This window comes from Oncorhynchus mykiss, chromosome 3 (genome assembly GCF_057628025.1).
Source record: "Oncorhynchus mykiss isolate SJ-2025 chromosome 3, ASM5762802v1, whole genome shotgun sequence".
NCBI lineage: Eukaryota > Metazoa > Chordata > Actinopteri > Salmoniformes > Salmonidae > Oncorhynchus > Oncorhynchus mykiss.
The window spans coordinates 36,335,957-36,361,059 of NC_143024.1; the positions used below are offsets into that span (position 1 = coordinate 36,335,957).

Genomic DNA, 25,103 nt, shown 5'->3' on the forward strand with positions numbered 1-25,103 from the left:
CTCACTGTTGTTCAAGTTCATCCTCAGCTGTTCCTATCTAAATTATTCATAAATACGTGTCTCGGTACCATCTGTTCTCCACTGATAGACTTGGGTTGCACTTCCCTGACATCTGTACTGTGCATTAAGAAGGAGATATGACTCAGATCAGTGTTACGGTTCTCTAGTCTCACAGTTTGCTGTTTAATATGCTGCTACGTCGAATTGCTAAAGAAGAGAGAAATTCTGCATTCCTTTGAGGGATCGTTTTGTTACTGTTGATTTCCTAGAAGATTGGTATATTGTATACAGTATATTGTTGAGACAATTATCTACTGTTTTTATATATACACACACACACACACACACACACACACACACACACACACACACACACACACACACACACACACACACACACACACACACACACACACACACACACACACACACATTGCCAATGTCAAATTTAGGCTAGCATTCTTTTGTATTGCCAAAGCTGTGGCGGGAGAGATGTATCTACCCTGTCTAAGCGAGACTCATCCATGCTTTTGGAGTACTCCTTCAGCTTGAACTCCTCACGGTCGATGCGGTTAGCCTCCAGAGTAATGTCAGCGGAGAGGTGAGGCATGTTGGAGACCCAGGCGACTGTTCTCTCATTGGCCGGGGTCGGGGGGTTAAGGGTCGAGGGCGACTGCCCGGAACCCTGGGGAAAGAAGCAGATATGAAGAGGAAGAATATGTACTAGTACTAGCAGTGGTGTGTATTCATGGGTGCCAAGGGAAGCCAGGCCTGTCACCAAAAACATAGATAAATATTTTTTTTGTCTCTCTGTGTTTCATAATTTTCCTTCAATTCGCAAGAGGCTGAATATATCTGAATATATCTATATCAGTGTCTCCTGACCCCTCCTGACCCCTCCTGTCTCAGCCTCCAGTATTTATGCTGCAGTAGTTTATGTGTCGGGGGGCTAGGGTCAGTTTGTTATATCTGGAGTACTTCTGTGTGAATTTAAGTACGCTCTCTCTAATTCTCTCTTTCTCTCTTTCTTTCTCTCTCTCGGAGGACCTGAGCCCTAGGACCATGCCTCAGGACTACCTGACATGATGACTCCTTGCTGTCCCCAGTCCACCTGGCCGTGCTGCTGCTCCAGTTTCAACTGTTCTGCCTTATTATTATTGGACCATGCTGGTCATTTTTGAACATTTGAACATCTTGGCCATGTTCTGTTATAATCTCCACATGGCACAGCCAGAAGAGGACTGGCCACCCCACATAGCCTGGTTCCTCTCTAGGTTTCTTCCTAGGTTTTGGCCTTTCTAGGGAGTTTTTCCTAGCCACCGTGCTTCTACACCTGCATTGCTTGCTGTTAGGGGTTTTAGGCTGGGTTTCTGTACAGCACTTTGAGATATCAGCTGATGTACGAAGGGCTATATAAATACATTTGATTTGATTTGATTGGATTTAATCTCAGTGGAGAACGCATCCAAGCAAGCAAAACACTGCCCCTCTGTCTCTGTATGTGTCGGCCATCTATCTGATGCTGTCTGGGCCAAAAGAGTATGACATTGTTGCCGGACGTAGCATTGAATGCAAGGGAAACCAACAAGCATTTGGCCTTCCTTGATTAAGTATAAAATAATAGCCAATCAGCGTTGCTCTAAACTGAGTGAGCTCAACTGTGAATGGTCCTGGCGTATCATTAATAAGTGTCAAGGGAAGCCAGTTTGGATTTGGCATCACTCCTATCAAATCGCAATGTTGAATCTCGTTGTGATGTTGTCCTCTGGTGGCTAGCTAGCTCTTTCCTAATTTAGCCATGGATGGAGATAGGGATTTGGACTTGTGGTTTTACTTAATTCTCCATACTGGCCAATGATTATAACAGTGATTCTGATCCAACCATTAATTCCTACATTGTGCCCCTGGCCTGAGAGGATGGAAGTTCAATATGTAGCTTGATGTAAAAGGCTCATGTTAACTAGCTAACATTGCCCATGAAAGGAAGTTAGACTAGCAAGCAAGCATTTTAGCCATGTAGCCTAGGACAACAATAAATAAAAGAGTGTACTATATGACAGAGTGACTGTTTTGTCAACATTAAAGAGTATGGCATTGGCCTTTCTCTACAAGTAGGGTGAGTTAACAAGTGTTTTCGACTTGCACAAACTTTCTCACACACACACACACATGAATCAGAACCATGGACAGCCACATTATATTTAGCTTACCTTGATTGGACTAAATTGTTTTTGGTTGGTTTTAGTTGTCAATGTAGTAGACTAAGCATAGGTGATATGATGATGTTGAAATGTTGAAGTTGAAATGTTTCATCTCAATCTCTTCTTTCAAAGACTCATCATGGACACTCTTACTGACAGTTGTGCCTGCTTTGCGTGATGTATTGTTGTCTCTACCTTCTTGCCCTTTGCGCTGTTGTCTGTGCCCAATAATGTTTGTACAATGTTTAGTGCTGCTACCATGTTGTGATGTTGTATTGCTACCATGTTGTCATGTTGTGTTGCTACCATGCGGTGTTGTCATGTGTTGCTACCTTGCTATGTTGTTGTCTTAGGTCTCTTTATGTAGTGTTGTGTTGTCTCTCTTGTTGTGATTTGTGTGTTTTGTCCTATATTTATATATTTTTTTTATCCCCCGCCCCGCAGGAGGCCTTTTGCCTTTTGGTAGGCCGTCATTGGAATGTGTTCTTAACTGATATGCCTAGTTAAATAAAGGTTAAATAAAATTTAATTTAATTTTAAAAATGGTGCTGGACTCTGGGGTTGGTCAGAAACAACTGTGAAAGAGAGAGCATGGTTGAACTGTATTTGATAGGTGTGTCGGAATTGTTATATAATGCAGAGTGAGAGAAAATAACAGTGACAGCTATGAACTTCTTGTCAGATTTAAGGGTAGATTAAATTAAACAAAAGTATACAGTAGCCTGCATACCTGTTTACTAATGGAAGGTTTGAGCAGGTGCTGTTGCTGTGGTTGCTGTTGCTGCTGCTGTGATTGCTGTATGGTTGTTGTAGTGCCTCCCTGTGGCCCCTGGGAGCCCTGGCTCTCCCTGACAGAGCTCTGCTGGTGGGGCAGTCCAGGGGCTGTGTTGTCTTTGACCGACAGCTGTTGCCGTGGTGCCTGTTGCCGACCTCCGTAGCCCGACTCTGGTGATAGGTTGGCACTGGGCGGTCGCGTCTTAGCGGATGGTGTGGGAGCAGCAGCCGCACTGACGGACAGCTGATGGGAGGTCTGTGATTTGACGCGTTGAGCGGGAGGCGGAGCGATGGAGCTCTGGCGCACAGGCTGGACTGTGGAGGGGGGTGTGGCCAGGGAGGAGTGGGAGGTACCCGTCTGAGAGGCCATGCCCATCTGCTGTTGCTGTTGAAGATTATCCTAACAAGGACAATTATAGAACTCCAAGTTATCCTGGTCTTAAACCTGTTTCAGATGTTTACATTATGCCAATCCTATTCATGTAGGCTACAAACAAATGTTGACTTAAATTACTATAAAGTAGGAGAGACAAAAAGGCTAATTTGCACAAAAGTAGAACATGAATGTAAACACATTCTTGACCTTAAGTTAATCCATACCTGCCCGTGCATGGACAGTTGCCGCCGTGCGAAATCAGCCCTGCTGTAGTCGTCGCTATAGCTGTGTGAGTGGATAATGGCTGGCTGCCCCAGGTGCCCTGCCCCGGTCCTCAGGGTGGACAGGTCCTCGCTGCGAGAGAACCCCCCGTGGGCGAACTGGGGGATGTAGGCCTCGTGCGAGCCACCGGGGTCAGGCTCCGGGGCCAGGAGCAGGGGCGGCGGGAGATGGGCCCTGCTGTGCTGGTGGTGAAGGTGGGGTCCATCTGCAGTGCCGGTGGCCAGGTGAAACAGGGGGTTCTGGAAGGAGAGCGGGTATCTCAGGGCGGCGGCCTGCTGCTGCTGCTGCTGGGACAGCGAGTCGGTGGTGGTGCCCATCTGGCTCAACTGGCTCAGCCGGAGGCCCCCTGACATGCTGGATCCCCCCGAGCCGGCCGAGAGGCGGCCTCCGGCCCGGAGCTGACCACTCAGGCCCGAGCCCAGGCCTCCTCCACCCTGGCTGCTGAGCCCTCCGAAGCTGCCCATGCCGGTGATGGAGGCCTGGGAGGAGTTGAGCATGGCCACCGACTGCAGGTTAGACACGCTGTTCATTGTGGAGTCCTGGAGGTCCATCATAGATATACACTTTATTGACACTGAGCACCTAGACGAGATTGATAGAGCTAACAGCCTTCTGTGCCCAATTCTAAAGTGCCAATAAGTTGATTAAGTTTTTTATCTATTAAGAGGGGTGGTTGTAAGCCTGAATTGCATGTCCCATGACTTACCACTAAGGTACATGCATCATTTTCCTATGAGCGCACAGCTGCCATACTATCCTGCAGTCGTCTGCCAGACTTGGCTACCACATGGAAAGGAGATGTGCAGTTTACATAGCTTCCTGTAGAACATGTCTCCTAACAGATCCTAATGCTATCAAAATAATTCAACTAACCTTGTGGTCTGGCTCGGTGATATCGGAGCTACTGGTGCAGTAGGCAGGGCTGGATCGGGCCAAGGGAGGGCGTGTTACATAAAAAACGTCTTTGGAGGCTCGATGTGGGTGATCACGCTCTTGGAAACTCAGCTGAGGATGAGCACGAGACGGCATGACCCCCCCACCGGACACACCAGATGTAGGGGAAGGCAAGCGAGTGATATCTATGGAGCTTAAGAAAGGCAACAACACATGGCAACAGATTGGAGAAGACGATGACAAGGTTATAGGTGTGTTACGAGTTTGGCACAAAAGGCACAACCCAACCACAGCATTATGGCGGGAAAGGCAAAACTTTAACAAATGCACCAACCAACCATCCTCTTAGGGCTGATTTCACCAACACGGATTAAACCTAATCATAGACTAAAAAGTATGTTCAATGGAAATTCTCCATTCAAAGTGCTTTTTTGTCCAGGACTATACTTAACCTGTTTCCAGGAAATAGGCCCATAGGATTAAATAAAGCCAGGGCACTACCTGTTGAGATCCTTCATCATGAGATTCTGGAACTCCGAGGAGACTCCCCTGTTGAAGCTTGGTCGTGAGAGCAGCCTCTCCGTCTGTCTCTCATGGACTCTATCTGTCTGGTTCTGGTGGCTGGGTTGCCTCTGCAGGTGGGGGTTACGCAGGGCCATGCTGATGTCATTCAAGAGGCGGGGCAAGGGACCCAGTTTGATAATGGCATCCTGTGGGTTAGGGTTAGAAGACTGACATGAATACAAGTTAACAATGACAATAGGAAAGGCATTCAAATGGTTAAAAAGTGTGGTTGATCATTTTAAGTATCTTATCTTTGAAAATTACAAGTGCATTTAATCATTCCATTCATTCTACTGACTCATACGTTCAGATTTCTGAGTTGTCAAGACCATACATAGTTATTTTATTGTCCTGATTCCTAATTGGACTTATTCATTATTGAATAACACTACAATGGTTATCTGTAACTTGTACTTTTTTTATTGGTCATATGTTGTAGAGGTTATATTGTTAATATTTACCCTGATCCTCCCTACCTTGCTGAGCTGGGCCATGACCTCCCAGAGGAGGCTGTGCAGTATGGACAGCTCCCTGCCCAGGTCGATGTAGCCCTCGAACCCCCCCGCGTTGCTCACACTGTCCAGGTTGGAGATCTCATAGAGGAACTGTTGCATGGAGCCCCACTCCATCTCTAAGAACTCATTCATGAAGCACATGTACTCCTCTTTCATACCAAACCTGAGGGAGAGAGAGAAGAAGAGTCAAAATGCTATAAACTCAGATTACACATCATCGGCTGGTTTCCCAGACACAGAATTAGCCCAATCCTGGATTAATAACTAATAAGAAATTTCAATGGAGAATCTACATTGAGCATGCTTTTTAGTCCAGGACTAGGCTTAAATCTGTGTCCCGGAAAAATACTCAAAATATTACAGAGGTTTTAGCATAAGCATAACATTATAAATTGTAGAGAATGAATGAACTGACTTGGAGAAGTTGGCCAGGTTCTGCACCACTTTGGAGATGAGGGTGAGCGTGCGCGACGTCTGCTCGTCTGGGTACTCCTGGGTCAGGTTAAACAGGGAGGGGGACATGACGGCCGGACACAGGAAGCGCAGGAAAAGGGAGCCGCTGATTAGGCGGTCTGCGATGTCCTCCCTCCCCCTCTCTGCACAGCGCACCCTCCACGAGGCAAACACCTCCTTCAGCTCTCGAGGAAACACACTGCAGAGAGATACAAATATACAGTGTGTTATTATCATTTGATAGTATATTATGCTTTAGTAAGGCAGTGTATGCCAACTACTGAATACAAATCTGGTGTGTTCAACAATCAAAATTATGTAAATAAGTCTTTGGGTGCTGTAGACCATAAGTAATCCTACTTGAATGAAAAAAACAGTAAACACTCATATGCCAACTACTGACCAATGGGAGTTGACGATTTTGCAGAGTGCCAGTTCGCAGCACATCCGGAGATTGGCTTGGTGATCTGGAAGGACAGAGGGTGGTGTCCTCATGGGGTCCACCTCGCAGTTCTCCTCTGATTCGTACAGCGCCCTTATGAACTCCCCTGAAACAAACACAATATCACTGACCATTAGGCAAACACAGAAAGATAATGAATACATCACAGTAAGAACAGTTCAACAACATGAATTGAGTAATAAATGTGAAGTATTCTAAGGCCACACCTATTGCATCCTTGAGGTACTTATGTCCAATCAGCTTGAGATACTCTTCTATGGCTTTGGTGGCCAGAGTGTTCTCTCTGAAGATAAGGTGTTCTCGGTCCATGAATCTATCTACCTCACACATCGCCATGTCTGAAAGAAAATCCTGGGAAGAAACAAAACAGAAACATCAACATAGCATATACTTTCTTTTTAAAACATTCAGTTATAATCTATTGGGTACTCTCAAATTCAATTTTGAGGATATAATGCCTTTCCTCAGGTCAGAGTGTAATTTGTTACGTTTAATATTCCTTCTGTTTCAATCTCTTTTGGTTTATGGTTTGGTAAGAAAACCAAGAAGTAGTCAAACTAATGTTAATTTTGTAGCTTATATTGCCTTAAAGATAGAATACGCAGGTTGTGGGCGCCCCACTTCTTCTGTTGTGTTTTCACTTTGAACAAAAACAAGGGGTTTCAGCCCTGAGCCGCCTTGGGCTGGCCTTCTGGGCAAGGTGTGTCTTTGCACTAAAACCTGTGTAACAGTATAATTTTAGACCGTCCCCTCGCCCTTACCCGGGCGCGAACCAGGGACCTTCTGCACACATCAACAGTCACCCTCGAAGCATCGTTACCCATCGCTCCACAAAAGCCGCGGCCCTTGCAGAGCAAGGGGAACTACTACTTCAAGGTCTCAGAGCAAGTGACGTCACTGAAGTGAAAGTCACTTGCAAGCTATAGTCGCAAGAAACAAACACAGAGCAGACGAAGCCAACAAGCTAGCTAACTTATTTGCTGATAAACTGTCCTGGTAGCAGGGCCAGCGTTTTCAGAAAATGTAGACAGAAACAAGCATCATTCTCAGTTCTTGGATGTGAATCAACTCGACCCCAAAAGAGAAAAAGAAGTGAAAAAAAAGACTGCTCATGACCAATCAAGAAACCGGATAAACATTGGAATTAATTTTGAAAGGTGGAAGAGTGGCCACCATTGTCATGGACAGGTAGGTAAGTGTTGGGTTGCGTTTTTAGCCTACGTTTTTTTTTAGCTACATTAGCTGCTAACCTTAGTGTGTTCAATGTTCAAGCTTGCTAACATGGCTACTTAGCTGGCTAGCTGACATATTTTGTATTTGGAAACTAACGATAACTAGCTACATCATGTGTAAACAACATAAACAACACTAAATGCCCAATGCCTTTATTTCAACTAGCTAACGTTAGCTAGTTACGTAAAGCTAAATATGCAGATTGTTGACATGATAGTGTGTTTGGTTTGTAGATGATAATGCTAGGTGGTTGACAGCATTTTCAACCTAGGACCACCCCAAACAATGCATCATCTAGCTATACAGTGACATCACGCAAACATTTTTTTTCTCAGGGAGATACTGATGGAGACAGTCTGATTTCAAGGGAACCTGAGGTTGTAGAAGTTGTGATTGTGAAAAAGTCCAAAAGAGAGGTAAACATTTTTATGGAATGTTTTGTGATTGAATAATAATTTGATTGGTAATCGACCAATGGAAGCTATGTTTGCCTGTTCAGCACATTGCTTACATAGCATGGCATTGAGGCCTACCGTGAACTGCCCAACTTCAAGGACTGAATGAATATCCAGTGTGGTCAGTAAAGTAAACAATGGCTAATCTGCATGACATATTGCTAGACCATGGGCCATCAAGTAATAGGATGGTTACATTAGCATGACACATGTTACACTGGTTACAGCGCAACACCACATCCTATGTATTTAAAGGACACTGTTATGACATTGACCTATTTGGCAGTAATGCCCCCCCCCCTCCCTATTTAGCTGTAGTCAACAGAGCATGGTGATTTGAGGCAGTTGAATATATAAACAATGGATACATTCTCACTATAATGTACTCATATTCCATCAATATTATGCTATCAAATCAAAAACAGCATTTATCTGGCATATACACAGGATACAGTGAGGTGTATACAGGAATATGACCTTGCATTGTACCGTGTACTATTGAAGTAACAACTTGTTTAATGTTTCATGCCAATACTTACCTTTGCTTTCCCCGTGCTCTGTAATATGTGGACCAGCGCACAGGCCACCTCTTCTTTACTCTTCACGCTCAGTAGAGGCTCCAGCACCGCACACAAAGTCCGGTAGTTATTGGTAACATACTCGGCAAACTCCTTGTACAGCTCCATGGGCAGGATGCTCATGGTCTGGTAACGGGACTTGAGGCGTAGGGAGGCATTGATGATCTTGCCCCCTGCTTGCCCCTTGGCCAGGATGCTAGGCTGGATGACCGGGTACCACTGCTCCACAAACTGTCGGCCCGTGATGCTGGAGATAGGGATACTGACCAGTCCCAGGTATGTGCTCTTTTCCTGATGGAAGAGGGGAAATGAATATGGGATTTTGTGGTCAAGAGTTATGTGGCCATTAAGAAAGAGGAGAAAAAGATAGTAATGAAACTAAAGTATATTCATCTTAATCATTGGGTAAACTGCTTCAACCATGTCATTTTAACCAGTTTCATCCCGTTTTGCACACTGGTGAGAGAGTTGTCCCTTCACCTTGCGTCTCTTCTTGTCAGTCTCCTTGTAGAGATGAAGGCGTAGGTTGCGGACGGCTGGCAAGTTGTTGAACTCAAAGTGCTCACCCCAGAACACGGTGTCAGTCCGGGGCTTGCTGGTGGTGCGTGCGTAAAGCATGTCGTCCAGACAAAGTTCGCAGTAGTAGCGCTTCTTGGCGGGAAGCTCCCGCGCCTCGATGATCCAGAGTTTCAGCACGTTGTCCACCCTCCGACTGTTGTCCTGAAGAGGGGCAAAGAGAGGGTGGCAAAGGGACAAGGCAGAACAGGGAGGAACGAAAACCAAAGGGAAAAAGACCAAAGAGAAAAAGAAAGCCAAAGAGAGAGGGAGGGTTGGGTAGGTTAAGAACAGTGGTGTAAAGTACTTAAGTTGTTTTTTGGGGTATCTGTACTTTACTATTCATATTTTTTGCAACTTTTACTTTACATTCCAAAAGAAAATAATGTACTTTTTAATCCATACATTTTCCCTGACACCCAAAAGTACTCGTTACATTTTGACAGGAAAATGGTCCAATTCACACACTTATCAAGAGAACATCCCTGGTCATCCCTACTGCTTCTGATCTGGCGGACTCACTAAACACAAACGCTTCGTTTGTAAATTATGTCTGAGTGTTGGAGTACACCCCTGGCTATTCGTCAATAAAAATTTAAAAAACAATTGTGCCGTCTGGATTTCTTTAATATAAGGAATTTGAAATGATATATTATAGTTTTACTTTTGATACTTAAGTATATTTTAGCAATTTCATTTACTTTTGATAGTTAATTATATTTCAAACTAAATACTTTTAGACTTTCTCAAGTCGTATTTCACTGGGTGACTTTCACTTGAGTTATTTTCTTTACTTTTCTTTACTTTTACTCAGGTTTGACAATTCAGTACTTTTTCCACCACCAGTTAAGAACAGTCTAAGAACAATATGCACACATACAGATGGAGATAAATTAGATAATACAAATGTACTGGAGGCATGAGAGACAGAAAGTGGATGTGTGATTGGTATGTTGCAGCAGAGAGCTGCATTTTCTGAACATGATTACAAAGAGCCAACTATGTCTGAAATCCCCCATGGGAGGAGAGCATGCTGTGCAGATTGCACAGAGTGATGTTTTAGTCAGAGGTGAGTCATTTCAACTAGTCTGAAATGCCACTGGATCGCTCAGCCTTGGCTCAGATCAGCTCTTAATACCGAATTTAGATTGCTAAGTATATCAGCAATGTTCCAAAGTTGTTTTTTCTTAAGTACTCCATTGGTATGCCACCTGACAATTAATGTGGACGCCCGCCGAGTTGCAACCGTTCATCATGAATTTCAATAAGAAGAAGAATCAAGAGCGTCTGTCTGCCCAGCGACGGTTGCGAAACCTAATGAACATCCTGGTCTCTATCGACATCGCACCTCGTCTTATCTCTCCCATCATGTGTCTGGTTGGGAAATTCATGAGGGTGCAGAGGATATTTCGGAGCCCCCGTGTTGAGTCCTTGGAGCCCCATGATTCAGCCAGGAACCCCGCAGTCACAGCATCTGGATGAGTCAATCCACTCGGGCTGATGCTTCCTCTCGGTTTGCCTTAATAACTGCAGCTCCCTTGCTGCCATCAAGAGCAGTTATCTGTCTCTCGTAATGTCTCTTTTGATAAGAGGGAGGGAGGGAGGGAGGGAGGGGGGGGGGCCTATTACGCAGACCTAGGAGATCAAGCGTAGCTGAAATTAGAAGATCTGTTTTAATCAACCGCATCTAAAGTGCTGAGTTTGCTCTTTTTAGTTATCTATTTAACTCTGATGATAGTGTAGAAGTGCTGTGTTCTAATATGTACTGTATCTGATGACTATACATTACAGACATAGACACATAGAGAGCACATGGAGGTTACAGTAAACAAAATGAGGAAATGCTCATATTGACACAGACATATTGAAGACAGGGGAGAAGGAGAGAAGCACTGACAGAACGAGAAGTAACTTAATTTCTCGTCCTTGTTTCCCCACCTTGTTGGGTTTGACAGCTCTCTGAAGATTCTCGATCCATTTGTCTCTCTCTGCACCCGAGCGACATGCAAAGCACTTGGTTCCCGAAGCCGTAGTCACCTGAGGTTACCAACGGTAACATCAACAGCCACAACCATTAGCAACTTGGGAGAAGATGACAAGTGGCATAACAACGTCCTTTAATCACAGAGACTTTTGTCATGTACACGTTGGCTATGGGAAAGTGAGCCATGCAGTGAAATCTGTTTTCACAACAAATTTCTGTGACAAATCAACTTGGGACATGAGCTCATTTCGAGCAGCCCATCATCTACCCAACATTAGTGGCATTAGTAGCAATAGTAGACAGACCTGGGTTCAAATGCTATTTAAAACATTTCAAATACTTTTAGTGTTTGCTTTAGCCTGCCTGGAGTTGCAGATGGACGGCATTTGAACTTTATCTTCTTCTATTGGTTCCACTGCACCGGGCAAAATCAATCAAGCTCAGCAAAAGTATTTGAAATAATTTCAAATAGTATTTGAACAGAGGTTTAATTAGTAGCGCTATCTGGGTTCATTGTGTGTGTGTCGTGTCAGCCTCACCTCGAAACAGTACTCCTGTCCCAGGATGCTGGAATGGACGGGCTTGATGATGGCGTCCTCGTCCAGGGTGAGGTCCAGCGCCTCGGCTGCGCTGCTAGGAGACAGCAAGGACTCATGGGAGTGGGACTCTTTGAAGCTCTGCATCAGGCGCGTTCTGGGTGGGGAGCAGAGACACAGTGAAAGGAGCAGAGTGAGTCCCATACATTACAGTACAAAGCATTCTGAACTGTTTTTTTTTCTACATAATGTTTCCTCTATCATTTCCTATGGCTGAAAAGAGCTTCTGGACATCAGAACAGCTATCACCAACGTCGATTTGGACGAGGACTTCTACTTCAATGAGTCGGAGAAGAAAGACATTGATTATCCCGGGCCAGGCCCAAATCCCTGACACTCGAAGGAGGAGACGCCGCTATAGAGGCCGGTGTACAGGATACCTGACAAGACTACGTCAGAGAGTGGATAAATAAACTGGATTAGGTCCGTTCGAGACGATTCTATCATCGTGGACTACAGGAAACAGAGGGCCGAGCACGGCTCCATCTACATCGAAGGTGCTGGTGTGGAGCAGGTCGATAGCTTCAAGTTCCTCTGTGTCCACATCACTAAGGAATTATCATGGTCTACACACACCAACACAGTCATGAAAAGGGCAAGACAACGCTTTTTCCCCCTCAGGAGGCTGAAAGATTCGGCATGAGCCCTCAGATCCTCAAAAAGTTCTACAGCTGCGCCTTTGAGAGCATCTTGACTGGCTGCATCACCACTTGGTCTGGAAACTGCTTGGCATCCAACCGCAAGGCGCTATAGGGGGCAGTGCGTACGGCCCAGTACAACACTGGGGCTGAGCTCCCTGTCAGAGGAAGGCCCTAAAAATTGTCAGAGACTCCAGCCACCCAAGTCATAGACTGTTCTCTCTGCTTTCGCACAGCAAGCGGTACCGATGCATCAAGTCTGGAACCAACAGGACCATAAACAGCTTCTACCCCCATGCCATAATACTGCTAAATAGCTAGTCCATGTAGCTATTGGTTAACTATTTAACTATTTGCATTGACCCTTTTTTTGCATTTCTTTTGACTCATCAAATATGCTACTGTTACTGTTTATTATCTATCCTGTTTATTATCTATCCTGTTTATTATCTATCCTGTTGCCTAGTCACTTTATCCTGTACATATCTACCTCAATTACCTGTTACCCCTGCACATCGACTCAGTACTGGTACTCCGTGTATATAGCCAAGTTATCATTGACTCAGTACCGGTACCCCGTGTATATAGCCAAGTTATCATTGACTCAGTACTGGTACTCCGTGTATATAGGCAAGTTATCATTGACTCAGTACCGGTACCCCGTGTATATAGCCAAGTTATCATTGACTCAGTACTGGTACTCCGTGTATATAGCCAAGTTATCATTGACTCAGTACTGGTACCCTGTGTATATAGCCAAGTTATCATTGACTCAGTACTGGTACTCCGTGTATATAGCCAAGTTATCATTGACTCAGTACTGGTACCCTGTGTATATAGCCAAGTTATCATTGACTCAGTACTGGTACTCCGTGTATATAGCCAAGTTATCATTGACTCAGTACTGGTACTCCGTGTATATAGCCAAGTTATCATTGACTCAGTACTGGTACTCCGTGTGTATATAGCCAAGTTATCATTGACTCAGTACTGGTACTCCGTGTATATAGCCGAGTTATCATTGACTCAGTACTGGTACTCCGTGTATATAGCCAAGTTATCATTGACTCAGTACTGGTACCCTGTGTATATAGCCAAGTTATCATTGACTCAGTACTGGTACTCCGTGTATATAGCCAAGTTATCATTGACTCAGTACTGGTACTCCGTGTATATAGCCAAGTTATCATTGACTCAGTACTGGTACTCCGTGTGTATATAGCCAAGTTATCATTGACTCAGTACTGGTACTCCGTGTATATAGCCAAGTTATCATTGACTCAGTACTGGTACTCCGTGTATATAGCCGAGTTATCATTGACTCAGTACTGGTACTCCGTGTATATAGCCAAGTTATCATTGACTCAGTACTGGTACACTGTGTATATAGCCAAGTTATCATTGACTCAGTACTGGTACTCCGTGTATATAGCCAAGTTATCATTGACTCAGTACTGGTACTCCGTGTATATAGCCAAGTTATCATTGACTCAGTACTGGTACTCCGTGTATATAGCCAAGTTATCGTTACTTATGGTGTATTTATTCCTCGTGTTATTTTTTTATTTTTTTCTCTGCATTGTTGGGAAGGGCCTATTCCTGTTGTTTACAGAGCATGTGACAAATACGATTTGATTTGATTAGGCACTACAGAGGGTAGTGTGTACGGCTCAGTACATCCCCAGGGCCTAGCTTCCTGAAATCCAGGACCTCTATATCAGGCGGTGTCAGAGAAAGGCCTTAAAATTGTCAAAGACTCCAGCCACCCTAGTCATAGGCTGTTCTCTCTGCTACCGCATGGCTAATGGTACCGGAGCACCAAGTCAAGGAACAAGAGGCTTCTAAACAGCTTCTACCCCCAAGCCATAAGACTCCTGAACAGCTAATCAAATGACTACCCAAACTATTTGCAACCCCCCTCCCCGGTACCCCCTCTATATAGCCCCGCTATTGTTATTTACTGCTGCTCCTTAATTATTTGTTTTTCTTATCTCTTACTTTGTATTTTCTTAAAACTTAATTGTTGGTTAAGGGCTTGTAAGTTAGCATTTTACTGTTGTATTCGGGGCATTTGACAAATAAACTTGGATTTGATTTGATTAGGGGGATGATTAAGTCAACAAGGCAACTGGCACCATGTGGCCAAAAAAATGCAACCACTGTCAATATTTTTCATTTGAATGTCGGCATACACTTCTTCAACTAAAGGGACTACCATCTGTTTATAGCTCCCTACAATCTCACTAACAAATCTAACTGTGACAAGGGGACTGGAATACAATCAGTCATTGAGGGCACAGAGAGCCAGAGATCTTTCACAACGGCAGGCTCGGTGGAGTTTTTTTGAGATACACTCGAGCATATCTGATTCCGAAAAGTTGAGAAACAGCACGCAACCATTCTGCTTTTCATGCCAAAGGATTCCGTCTGTACTCACAAATTCTGTGTTCTGTGAGCTTGCAAAGAGGTCACATCAAAAAACAATGTGATGCTCGTCTCACAACGGGTCTAATTGTCATCTGAAGAAGTCAACACATTACCAATCAATTAGAGTTTCACTGGATTAGATTAGATTTGAGCGTAATGACAATAGTGTTATGATTACATTTCTTGGACAACAAAGCTACGTTTCTACTGTCCGCCATACATGCATAGAATTGTCCAAGACGCTTGACCGCCTTTCCCGCCATGCCCGCCCACACTGACTTATACATATATACACATAGACACACACATACCAATTATGCTACAATGCCACTGAACTGAAGAGGATACAGATACAGAGTGCCAGAAAGGGGAATGACAGAGACCACAACACACAGAAAAAGCAGAGAGAAGAAAGTAACAGTCTCCCTACTATGATGTCCCTGATGCATCCAGCTCTCTCGCGTACTCCCTGTGCCACTGTTTTTGTGGACATTCACTCATAATGTGCATCAGAACATTGAATACTTACAGTGTAGTGGGAAAGAGAGAGAGAGAGAGAGAGAGAGAGAAAGACAGGAGAGAGATGTCGAGAGAGAGATAAAAATAGACCCAAAGAAATGAGTCAGAATGAGAGAAATAAAGGACAGTGGGGGAGGTCGAGAAAGGGAGGGTGAGAGGGTGAGGGAGAGAGAAGGAGAGGGGGAAGACGGTGGGAGAGAGAACCTCCCAGAGGAAATCAAGTTGTTATGTAAACTGTGGGTACTTTAGAGAAGAAGGGAGTGACAGGGCAGATGAGAAAACAGAGAGAGACTAAAAGAGATAGATATGGTAGAAGAGGAGACACAAGAGGTCAGCAAATGAATAAATGCAAATTGCAATGCAACACAGCTAAGCCACACTGGAAACAACTCCATCCCCCAACATGCACGTTCTACCAACATTCTCTGTACCGAAGATGCAGGCAGGTGTTTCAAAAACAACAAAAAGTATTCTAAAAAGTGAAGTAAAACTGCCTCATCAACTACACCTCAAGCAACTTATCCAACGTAACAACACAGAATATGTATAAAGTCACCCTATTAGGATAGGTCATTCTCACAAACAAGTAAGGGACTAAATACCAGAAAATGACCAAAACAACCCACACATCTCCCTTACCTGCAGCAGGTAGCCTAGTGGTTAGAGTGTTTGGCCAGGTTGCTAGATTGAATCCCCGAGCTGACATGGTAAAAATCTGTCGTTCTGCCCCTGAACAAGGCAGTTAACCCACTGTTCCTAGTCCGTCATTGTAAATAAGAATTTGTTCTTAACTGACTTGTCTAGTTAAATATATATTTTTTAAGTAAGCCAGGAGACGACCAAAAGCCAACTGTGTTTGAACTAAGGCCTTTGAAAAGGAAATCAGTCTTTGATGCTTTGAAGACCGCATCCCTGGCGAAACATGACGAACTTCAGAAGCTGCTTGACCTGTCTTTCTGTGTATCCTCAGACTTAACCATCCATGAAATACGTCCGGATCTCTTCAATGAATAAATCATGAAAAGAACAGCTCCTCGACCGCACTTAAGCCCTTTCAAGATCCAAATGACCTCTTCTGCACAGGTCAACTTGGAGTAGCTACAACACAAATGGCATGTCACTGATTTACCATTGTTTATTTAGCTAGCTACTGGCACTATCATGCTGACAGATTTGCATAAAATCCATATGTTGTTTTCAATTTATGTTGTTTTCAATTTATTCAGTACGTATCCCTGCAGAGAAGACTACCCCTATTAGCATCATTAAATCGTATAGCCAGGTATAATTCAATTTTATTCCCCACACAGGTTCATCTAAGGTATGTCCGTTCTGTGGCCATACAGCTGTCTGATGGTTGCCATGGAGAGGTCAGGACTTTTTATTAAATCTTGAATTGGTATTCTCCATGTATTAAGCTGTCATAAAAAATGTAGTATGTAAAATGGGAGTGCAGCGGCACCGAAAGGGGCGGTTGTGAAACAAACACTTACTGTCAAGGCTTACTGGTTTCACTATAGCTAGGAGTAATACTAAAAGCACAGTACCTGCCATATTGTCCTTGAAAGGTATCCAAAATAGACACAAGAAAGCATCTTTAAGAGTCACACATACATGTGGACACACCGGTAGGAGTGTACACACACACACACACACACACACACTTAAAAAGACACATTGCAATGCAACACAGCTAAACCACACTGGAAACAACTCCATCCCCCAACATGCACTTTCTACCAACATTCTTCCCCCAACATGCCTACCTGACCTGTTCCGCACACGGAGAGAGCAGGGAACACACGTACACACTCACAGAAACGCACACATAGACACACACAGAGACTCGTACCTGTCCTGGTCGGCACTGCGGAAGCGGGGGAGGATCATGTGTCGGAAGCTGCTGGTGCGGTCCAGTTTGGGCTGACTCTTAGCCCTCTTGATAGAACCCTTCAACCTTCTACTGAGGAAACTCTGAACAGGGCAGCCATGGAGAGAGGGAGGAGGAGGTGAAGAATGAGAGGGTGTGAAACAGATGGAGAGAGGGAGGGAGGGGACGCAGGAAAGGAGATAGATCAGAGTTGTAGAGAGGGGGAATAGGGTGAGTGTGAGTAATGATGGATATTTCGTACCCAAAATGGATTGGAAGAAGAATAGAGGACATGTGATTTAGTGAATGACAGGTGATTGAAAGGGGAGAGCAACAGAAAGATTTATTACATATTATATCAGTCATACACAATACAGCAGTAGTAGAATAGTGGTAGAATAGTGTAGTATCATCTGGTAACCAACAGTGGGTGGTGTTGGACCATAAATATACCCACAATCCAACAGCATACACTGGACCTCAGTAAAAATAGGAGTTTCATATTGCAGTGCAGTTTTGTCCTGTGCTTCCATGCAACCATATTCCCCTGATTTTGATCAGCTGATTTAGTCAGTATACAACACAGGTCTTATCGAACAGGCTGTGTGTTGATACCATGTCTTTTACAAGAAGTGCTGACAGGGAAAACATGGCTTCAATAGTAGAATGAAAATCAATGAATGATGTCATTCTCCGCAACATACAGGATAAGGTTCCATGCAACTACTATGCAGCCTTCTCTCAAAGTGGAAGGAGAGACATGCTGCTGTATCTGAATAACCTCACAGTGCTTTTTTGACAGTCTTACAATGCTGTTTCACCTCAATTCAACCTCTCTCCATGTCTAACATCTACTCAGATATCAATCTGCACATTACACATCGACATTGAACACTACATTCCGGGAGGAATTTGTCTGAATCGAGACAAACCATTCACTTTTTGTGAGCTTTGTGTCACTGAAGTCTGTTTAAAAGAAGAGACTAAAGATTTGACTAATTTGCTGACCGTCAAGGTAACCGACTGGTAGGACTAGATAAGTCATTCTGGTTTGATTAGCCAGCCTTTCTGACACGTTTAAGCCTCATACAGTCAGAAGAACTGAATCACAGTGGTGGGTCACATTTGGCATAGGGTACAGAAAACTTCATAGCATTTGGCAAAGGACGTAACGTGAAGTTTAGAGGGGGTTTCTTCACCACATACAGAGACATCTGAGTCATGTACCTCGATCGGAGGCAGAGGTGCAATATGGCGTCTGGTCACTGGGCTGGAAGCGGCAACCCTCCAGTCCCCCGGCCAATTAGAAGAAAGGGGGGAGAGGGGGAGACTAAGAGACAGGCAGGGGGAGAGGGGTAGCGAGCGAGGGAGAGGGGGAGTACCGAGCCCTTTCTTGTAGCGTTGCTGAGGGCAGGAGTGGCCATGGGGGAGGGAGGGGGAGAGAGAGGGTGAGAGGGCGAGGGTGAAGGGAGGGGTTCCACTGGCCCTGCGACAGGTGTGTGGTGGGGAGTGAAAAGGGAGGGAGAGAGAGAGGGACGGGGGGAGCGAGCAAGGGCGGGAGGAGGGAGGGGTTCCACTGGCCCTGCGACAGGTGTGTGGTGGGGAGTAGAAAGGGAGGGAGAGAGAGAGGGACGGGGGGAGCGAGCGAGGGCGGGAGGAGGGAGGGGTACTCACGGATTGTCGGAAGGGTTGGGGAGGGGCAGTGGGAGGGATCTCCATGCTTGGCTGCTTCACGTTGGCTATGCTCTTCCGCCGGGCGCGAGCGTTCTCTGAGAGAGAGAGAGAAGAAGACAGGTGAGAAGAAGAGAGAGAGAGAATCCAAAAGACAGGTGAGAGAGAGGGGGAGCGAGAGAGGGCATGGACTTGGCATGTGGTCAGCGGGGAGACGGGAGCAAAAGAGAGAAGATACACACAGTACAGACATACGGTCAGGGGAGAGAGGAAACATATGAGAAACTGACAATTAAGGTGAAGAAAGCAGAAGGTGAAGTGAAGGTAGTGTGTACAAAAAAGCAAGGGAGTGAGCAAGAGAACAAGGTTACGGGTGAGAGAAGCAATGTGATGATAATGTCCCATTCACCCTGATCTCCATCATCCCCTACTTCCTCTCCTTCTACCAGGAAAATGAGGAATGTAGATAGAGAGCTGCATGGAAAGGAAGATGAAAGAGGAAGGGTGAGGTGAGTGAAATGAAAGGGATGGGTTTTCTGCCTGGCTGTTCGACGAGGCAAATGTTAACAATCTGCACTGAGTGTGGTGAGGGAGGGAAGAGAAGAGGCAGGGAGCAAGAGAGGGAAGCAGGTGGAAGCATTAACAAACACAGCACCTATTGACTTCCGTCCGAGAGTCAGTCCCTAATGCAGTGAATTAGGCAGTAAGGGAATACACTCTGTACTATCCATGATGGATGGCAGAGGAGACCAGTGGCCGGACAGTAGAGAAGATGGAGCACAGAAGCCCATTCTAACATTCTGTACTATCCATGATGGAAGGCAGGACCCACTAGACAGAGGCGTCAATTCAACATCTTTTCCACGTTGGCTCAACGTAATTCCGTTGAAATGACGTGGAAACAACATTGATTCAACCAGTGTGTGCCCAGTGGGAGGAGACCAGTGGCTGGACACAGGAGAAGATCTGTGAAAGGCAAGGAGAAGTTAACTAATGTATGCAGTTTATTAGTTTACTCAAAATGGGGGAGGGTTGGTAGGGTTTGTGGGGAATAGTAAAGGTATATTAAAAAAAATATATGTATGTATACATATATACACTACTGTCCAAAAGTTTGGGGTCACTTAGAAATGTCCATTAAGATAACATCAGATTGATCAGAAATACAGTGTAGACATGGTTAATGTTGTAAATGACTATTGTAGCTGGAAACGGCAGGTTTTTAATGGAATATCTACATAGGTGTACAGAGGCCCATTATCCCGACTCTGGAATGCTGGCCTTCTAAGCAGAGTTGCAAAAAAAAAGTAATATCTCAGACTGGCCAATAAAATGAAATGATTAAGATGGGCAAAAGAACACAGACACTGGACAGAGGAACTCTGTTCCCGGAGTCACATCTTCACTGTTGACATTGAGACTGGTGTTTTGCGGGTACTATTTAATGAAGCTGCCAGTTGAGGACTTGTGAGGTGTCTGTTTCTCAAACTAGACACTCTAATGTACTTGTCCTCTTGCTCAGTTGTGTACCGGGGCCTCCCACTCCTCTTTCTATTCTGGTTAGAGCCAGTTTACTCTGTTCTGTGAAGGGAGTAGTACACAGCGTTGTACGAGATCTTCAGTTTCTTGGCAATTTCTCGCATGGAATATCCTTCATTTCTCAGAACAAGAATAGACTGACAAGTTTCAGAAGAAATGTCTTTGTTTCTTGCCATTTTGAGCCTGTAATCAAACCCACAAATGCTGATGCTCCAGATACTCAACTAGTCTAAAGAAGGCCAGTTTTATTGCTTCTTTAATTAGCACAACAGTTTTCAGCGGTGCTAACATAATTGCAAAAGGGGTTTCTAATGATCAATTAGCCTTTTGAAATGATAAACTAGGATTAGCTGACACAATGTGCCATTGGAACACAGGAATGATGGTTGCTGATAATGGGCCTCTGTACGCCTACAGTGTATGTAGATATTCCATTAAAAATCAGCCGTTTCCAGCTACAATAGTCACTTACAACATTAATTTCTAATCAATTTGACGTTATTTTAATGGACAAAACATTTACTTTTCTTCCAAAAACAAGGACATTTCCAAGTGACCCCAAACTTTTGAACAGTAGTGTATGTGTATACGTATGAATGTTTATGTATGTATATATATACAGTTGAAGTCAGAAGTTTACATACACGTAGGTTGGAGTCATTAAAACTCGTTTTTAAACCACTCCACAAATTTCTTGTTAACAGACTATAGTTTTGGCAAGTCGATTAGGACTTCTACTGTGTGCATGACACAAGTAATTTGTACAACAATTGTTTACAGACAGATTATTTCACTTATAATTCACTGTACCACAATTCCAGTGCTTCAGAAGTTTATATACACTAAAGTTGACTGTGCCTTTAAACAGCTTGGAAAATTCCAGAAAGTGACGTCATGGCTTTAGCAGCTTCTGATAGGCTAATTGGTGTAACTGTGGATGTATTTGAAGGCCTACCTTCAAACTCACTGCCTCTTTGCTTGACATCATGGGAAAATCAAAAGACCTCAGAAAAAGAAATGTAGACCTCCACAAGTCTGGTTACCCTTGGGAGCAATTTCCAAACACCTGAAAGTACCTCGTTCATCTGTACAAACAATAGTACGCAAGTATAAACACTATGGTACCACGCAGCTGTCATACCGCTCAGGAAGGAGACGCATTCTGACTCCTAGAGATGAACGTACTTTGGTGCAAAAAGTGCAAATCAATCCCAGAACAACAGCAAAGGACATTGTGAAGATGCTTGAGGAAACAGGTTCAAAAGTATCCACAGTAAAATGAGTCCTATATCGACAACCTGAAAGGCCGCTCAGCAAGGAAGAAGCCACTGCTCCAAAACCGCCATAAAAAAGCCAGACTACGGTTTGCAACTGCACATGGGGACAAAGATCGTACTTTTGGGAGAAATGTCCTCTGGTCTGATGAAACAAAAATAGAACTGTTTGGCCATAATGACCATCGTTATGTTTGGAGGAAAAATGGGCAGGCTTGCAAGCCGAAGAACACCATCCCAACCGTGAAGCACGGGGGTGGCAGCATCATGTTGTGGGGGTGTTTGCTGCAGGAGGGACTGGTGCACTTCACAAAATAGATGGCTACATGAGGATGGAAAATTATGTGGATATATTGAAGCAACATCTCAAGACATCAGTCAGGAAGTTAAAGCTTGGTCGCAAATGGGTCTTCCAAATGGACAATGACCCCAAGCGTACTTCCAAAGTTGTGGCAAAATGGCTTAAGGACAACAAAGGCAAGGTATTGGAGTGGCTATCACAAAGCCCTGACCTCAATCCCATAGAACATTTGTGGGCAGAACTGAAAAAGTGTGTGCGAGCAAGGAGGCCTAGAAACCTGACTCAGTTACACCAGCTCTGTCAGGAGGAATGGGCCAAAATTCCAAACTTATTGTGGGAAGCTTATGGAAGACTACCCAAAACATTTGATCAACAATTTAAATCAACAGTTGAACAATTTAAAGGCAATGCTACGAAGTACTAATTGAGTGTATATAACTTCTGACCCACTGGGAATGTGGTGAAGAAATAAAAGCTGAAATAAATCATTCTCTCTATTATTATTCTGACATTTCACATTCTTAAAATAAAGTGGTGATCCTAACTGACCTAAGACAGTGAATTTCTACTCGGATTAAATGTCAGGAATTGTGAAAAACTGAGTTTAAATGTATTTGTCCAAGGTGTATGTAAACTTCTGACTTCAACTGTATATATTAAAATAATACTAATGTTTGCAGTATCATAGAAAGAAGGGAGCAGGAATGAAAGCGAGAAAGCATCTGAGGCCAGTTCATTTCAGTCTTTCTTTCCCTCCCTATCCCTTTCTCTGCTACCCTCTTTTGAGATAGATCAATGATAACATAGTCATATCTGAGGCTATAAATATTCTTCATGTTTCCTATTCTCTCTGTCTCTCTCTCTCTTTCTCTGTCTCTCTTTATCCCTCACTCTCTTCTCCCTCTCTCTTTCTTTCCCTCCTTCTCTCGCTCTCCCTGGTTCTGCCTTCACACTACACACACATACTCAGGCATACACACTACACACACTCCTCCTCTCTCCCACGCAGCTATTTTACATAATTCAAAAGTGCATTTATCCTCTCCTCTCTCCAGCCTCTCATCGCTCTCTCTTTTCTCTCCTCACTCTTCACGTTTTCACATGATCCCGTCTTTCCCTTTACTTAGTCATGTATCTTGTCTCCTCCATCCTTCTCCTTCATCCTCCTTTCATTCATCTGCATTCCTTCTCTTTATCTGGTCTCTACATTCCCTCTACTTCTCAAAATGGCAATCTTTTCTCATGACTCTGCTGTCATGCTACTTTCCACTGCCCACGTACTGAGCTGAGCGAGCGCCTTAGGGAAGGATCCTCATTGTGATGATAACCAAGTCAACGAATCACAGAGGGTTATGAAATCCAAAAGGGTGTATGTCCATTATACACAGCGGAAAATCCCAAGACCAATGAACCAACTGCTAGTCCATCATTGTCCTTTGTAAAGGAAATATGGGTGGCACACAGGATCTTTATTTGATCACTCTTTTTATGCTGAGAATTTTCCTGCACAGCAGGACATTTTTACTTGTAGTGTATTTCAGCTTTAAAAAGGCTTCTTAAGTTTGTAATTTCCACTTAAAAATGTCTGACTTGATTTGCCCTCATGAAAAATGTACAAACCTCTACAAAAAAATGTAAATTCGTTATAATCCACATTATAATTAATATTTCCTCTTGCTCCAGGATTGTTTTCCTGCTGTAGCAAATCGGCTCAAATTAAGATCCTACATCTGTATTGAGGTAGTTATCGTACTAAGGGACCTGAGTTTTTCTAACCGCATAACCTGACTATGAAAACTAAAGGCACTAGTCACCCTGGTGTCATGATCTGTTGTGACAGAGACAAACATCACTATTAGGAGCCAGAGTTTCTCCTGACTATGTGACCTTTTCCTGGTCAGTTCACATAATTAGGAAAATATCAGGACAATAGTCATTATGTGTGCACTCCAAATACAGCCCCAGTCAAAATGCAACATAAACTAAGAGGTGTATCAGGTCCCCCTGGAACTACTGTTCCCAAAACAAATTAGTTTTCCAAGAGCAAGTAGACTGTAGCCATGTCTGAGTAGCTAAGTGAAAATTCAGCTGGCATCCCTCCTAACAGTCCTAAGGTGTGACCGCTCTGTGGCTTTAGCTAGCTATACATTTAGATAAGCTGGAGCCAGTCAGCAACTTGGCATCGTGCTCTCTCCCTGAGGGTGAAAACTTTGTCCTTTGTTGCCAATTTAGATTCATATGATTATCTGAAAATATTGGTGTTATGGAGGATTTCATTGGGCCAAACCTTTGATTTGTTTGGAGATCTACCAAGTTGTTTTCTTTACTCTTTGCAACACTTAGTCTACTATGTGAAAGAGTTTATTCAAAAAGACAGCAAATATTATTCTCATTAATGTTTTTTTGTGTGTGTGTGTATAACTGACTGTAAAGGCTTGTTGAGTCACACTTAGTTTGGATCATCCAGATAACCCATCTGTAGATGCTCTACAGATCAACAAACTATCCGTTGATAAGCAACTGCTTACTACGGTTACAGTTAGGGTAAGGTTTAGAATAAGGGTTACGTAATGGTTAAGGTTAGGGCTAGGGTTATGGTTAGGGTTAGTAGATAGTTAGTTGAAATGTTGCTGATAGTCTGTAGAGCATCTACAGATGGACTATCCAAATCAAGTGTTACCGCTGGTTGTCATGGGTTACCCCTCTTGAATTCTTTGGGTTTTGTGTTCTGATATGATTGGCTAATGAAGCCTTTTGTTGGATCTGAAAGTGCACAGAGCCTTGCAGCGTGACGGTGAGTTTACGGAAACAGGAAATAGTTCAGCAAGGCCGTTCCGTATCTGCTGTTCACCACCATCGGCCTTCACTCAAAGCTCTCAAATCACCGCGTGAAGCCAAACCTGACATTGTGGAAGTGTTTATGCAGTAAAGGTTCTGATGC

At 43.9% G+C, this 25,103-nt stretch overlaps 1 protein-coding gene and 1 long non-coding RNA gene across 12 annotated transcripts in view; one reads left to right on the top strand and one right to left on the bottom strand.

Moving 5' to 3' along the window:
- LOC110515208 (ras/Rap GTPase-activating protein SynGAP) overlaps positions 1 to 25,103 on the bottom strand; it is a 110,559-nt gene that overhangs the window by 26,764 nt on the left and 58,692 nt on the right. For 3 of the 11 annotated variants that reach the window (XM_090229097.1, XM_090229090.1, XM_090229095.1), the window contains exons 1-15: positions 19,052 to 19,574; positions 17,360 to 17,481; positions 11,867 to 12,020; positions 11,282 to 11,380; positions 9,269 to 9,508; positions 8,750 to 9,079; positions 6,729 to 6,873; positions 6,463 to 6,607; positions 6,022 to 6,258; positions 5,568 to 5,769; positions 5,029 to 5,237; positions 4,507 to 4,720; positions 3,576 to 4,139; positions 2,932 to 3,375; positions 503 to 685 (exon numbers count right to left, since the gene is read on the bottom strand). In XM_090229097.1, the coding sequence (XP_090085223.1) occupies positions 503 to 685; positions 2,932 to 3,375; positions 3,576 to 4,139; positions 4,507 to 4,720; positions 5,029 to 5,237; positions 5,568 to 5,769; positions 6,022 to 6,258; positions 6,463 to 6,607; positions 6,729 to 6,873; positions 8,750 to 9,079; positions 9,269 to 9,508; positions 11,282 to 11,380; positions 11,867 to 12,020; positions 17,360 to 17,481; positions 19,052 to 19,453 (3,690 nt within the window). In that variant the 5' untranslated portion in view covers positions 19,454 to 19,574. Of the gene's footprint in view, positions 1 to 502; positions 686 to 2,931; positions 3,376 to 3,575; positions 4,173 to 4,506; positions 4,721 to 5,028; positions 5,238 to 5,567; positions 5,770 to 6,021; positions 6,259 to 6,462; positions 6,608 to 6,728; positions 6,874 to 8,749; positions 9,080 to 9,268; positions 9,509 to 11,281; positions 11,381 to 11,866; positions 12,021 to 17,359; positions 17,482 to 19,051; positions 19,575 to 25,103 lie in introns of those variants that run through there. The other 8 variants (XM_090229096.1, XM_090229089.1, XM_090229093.1 and 5 more) reach the window with 5 other exon arrangements.
- On the top strand, positions 8,088 to 9,949 carry LOC118948035 (uncharacterized). Its single transcript, XR_005042058.2, has 3 exons — positions 8,088 to 8,171; positions 8,786 to 9,064; positions 9,289 to 9,949. It is a non-coding gene; the product is annotated as an uncharacterized LOC118948035 (long non-coding RNA).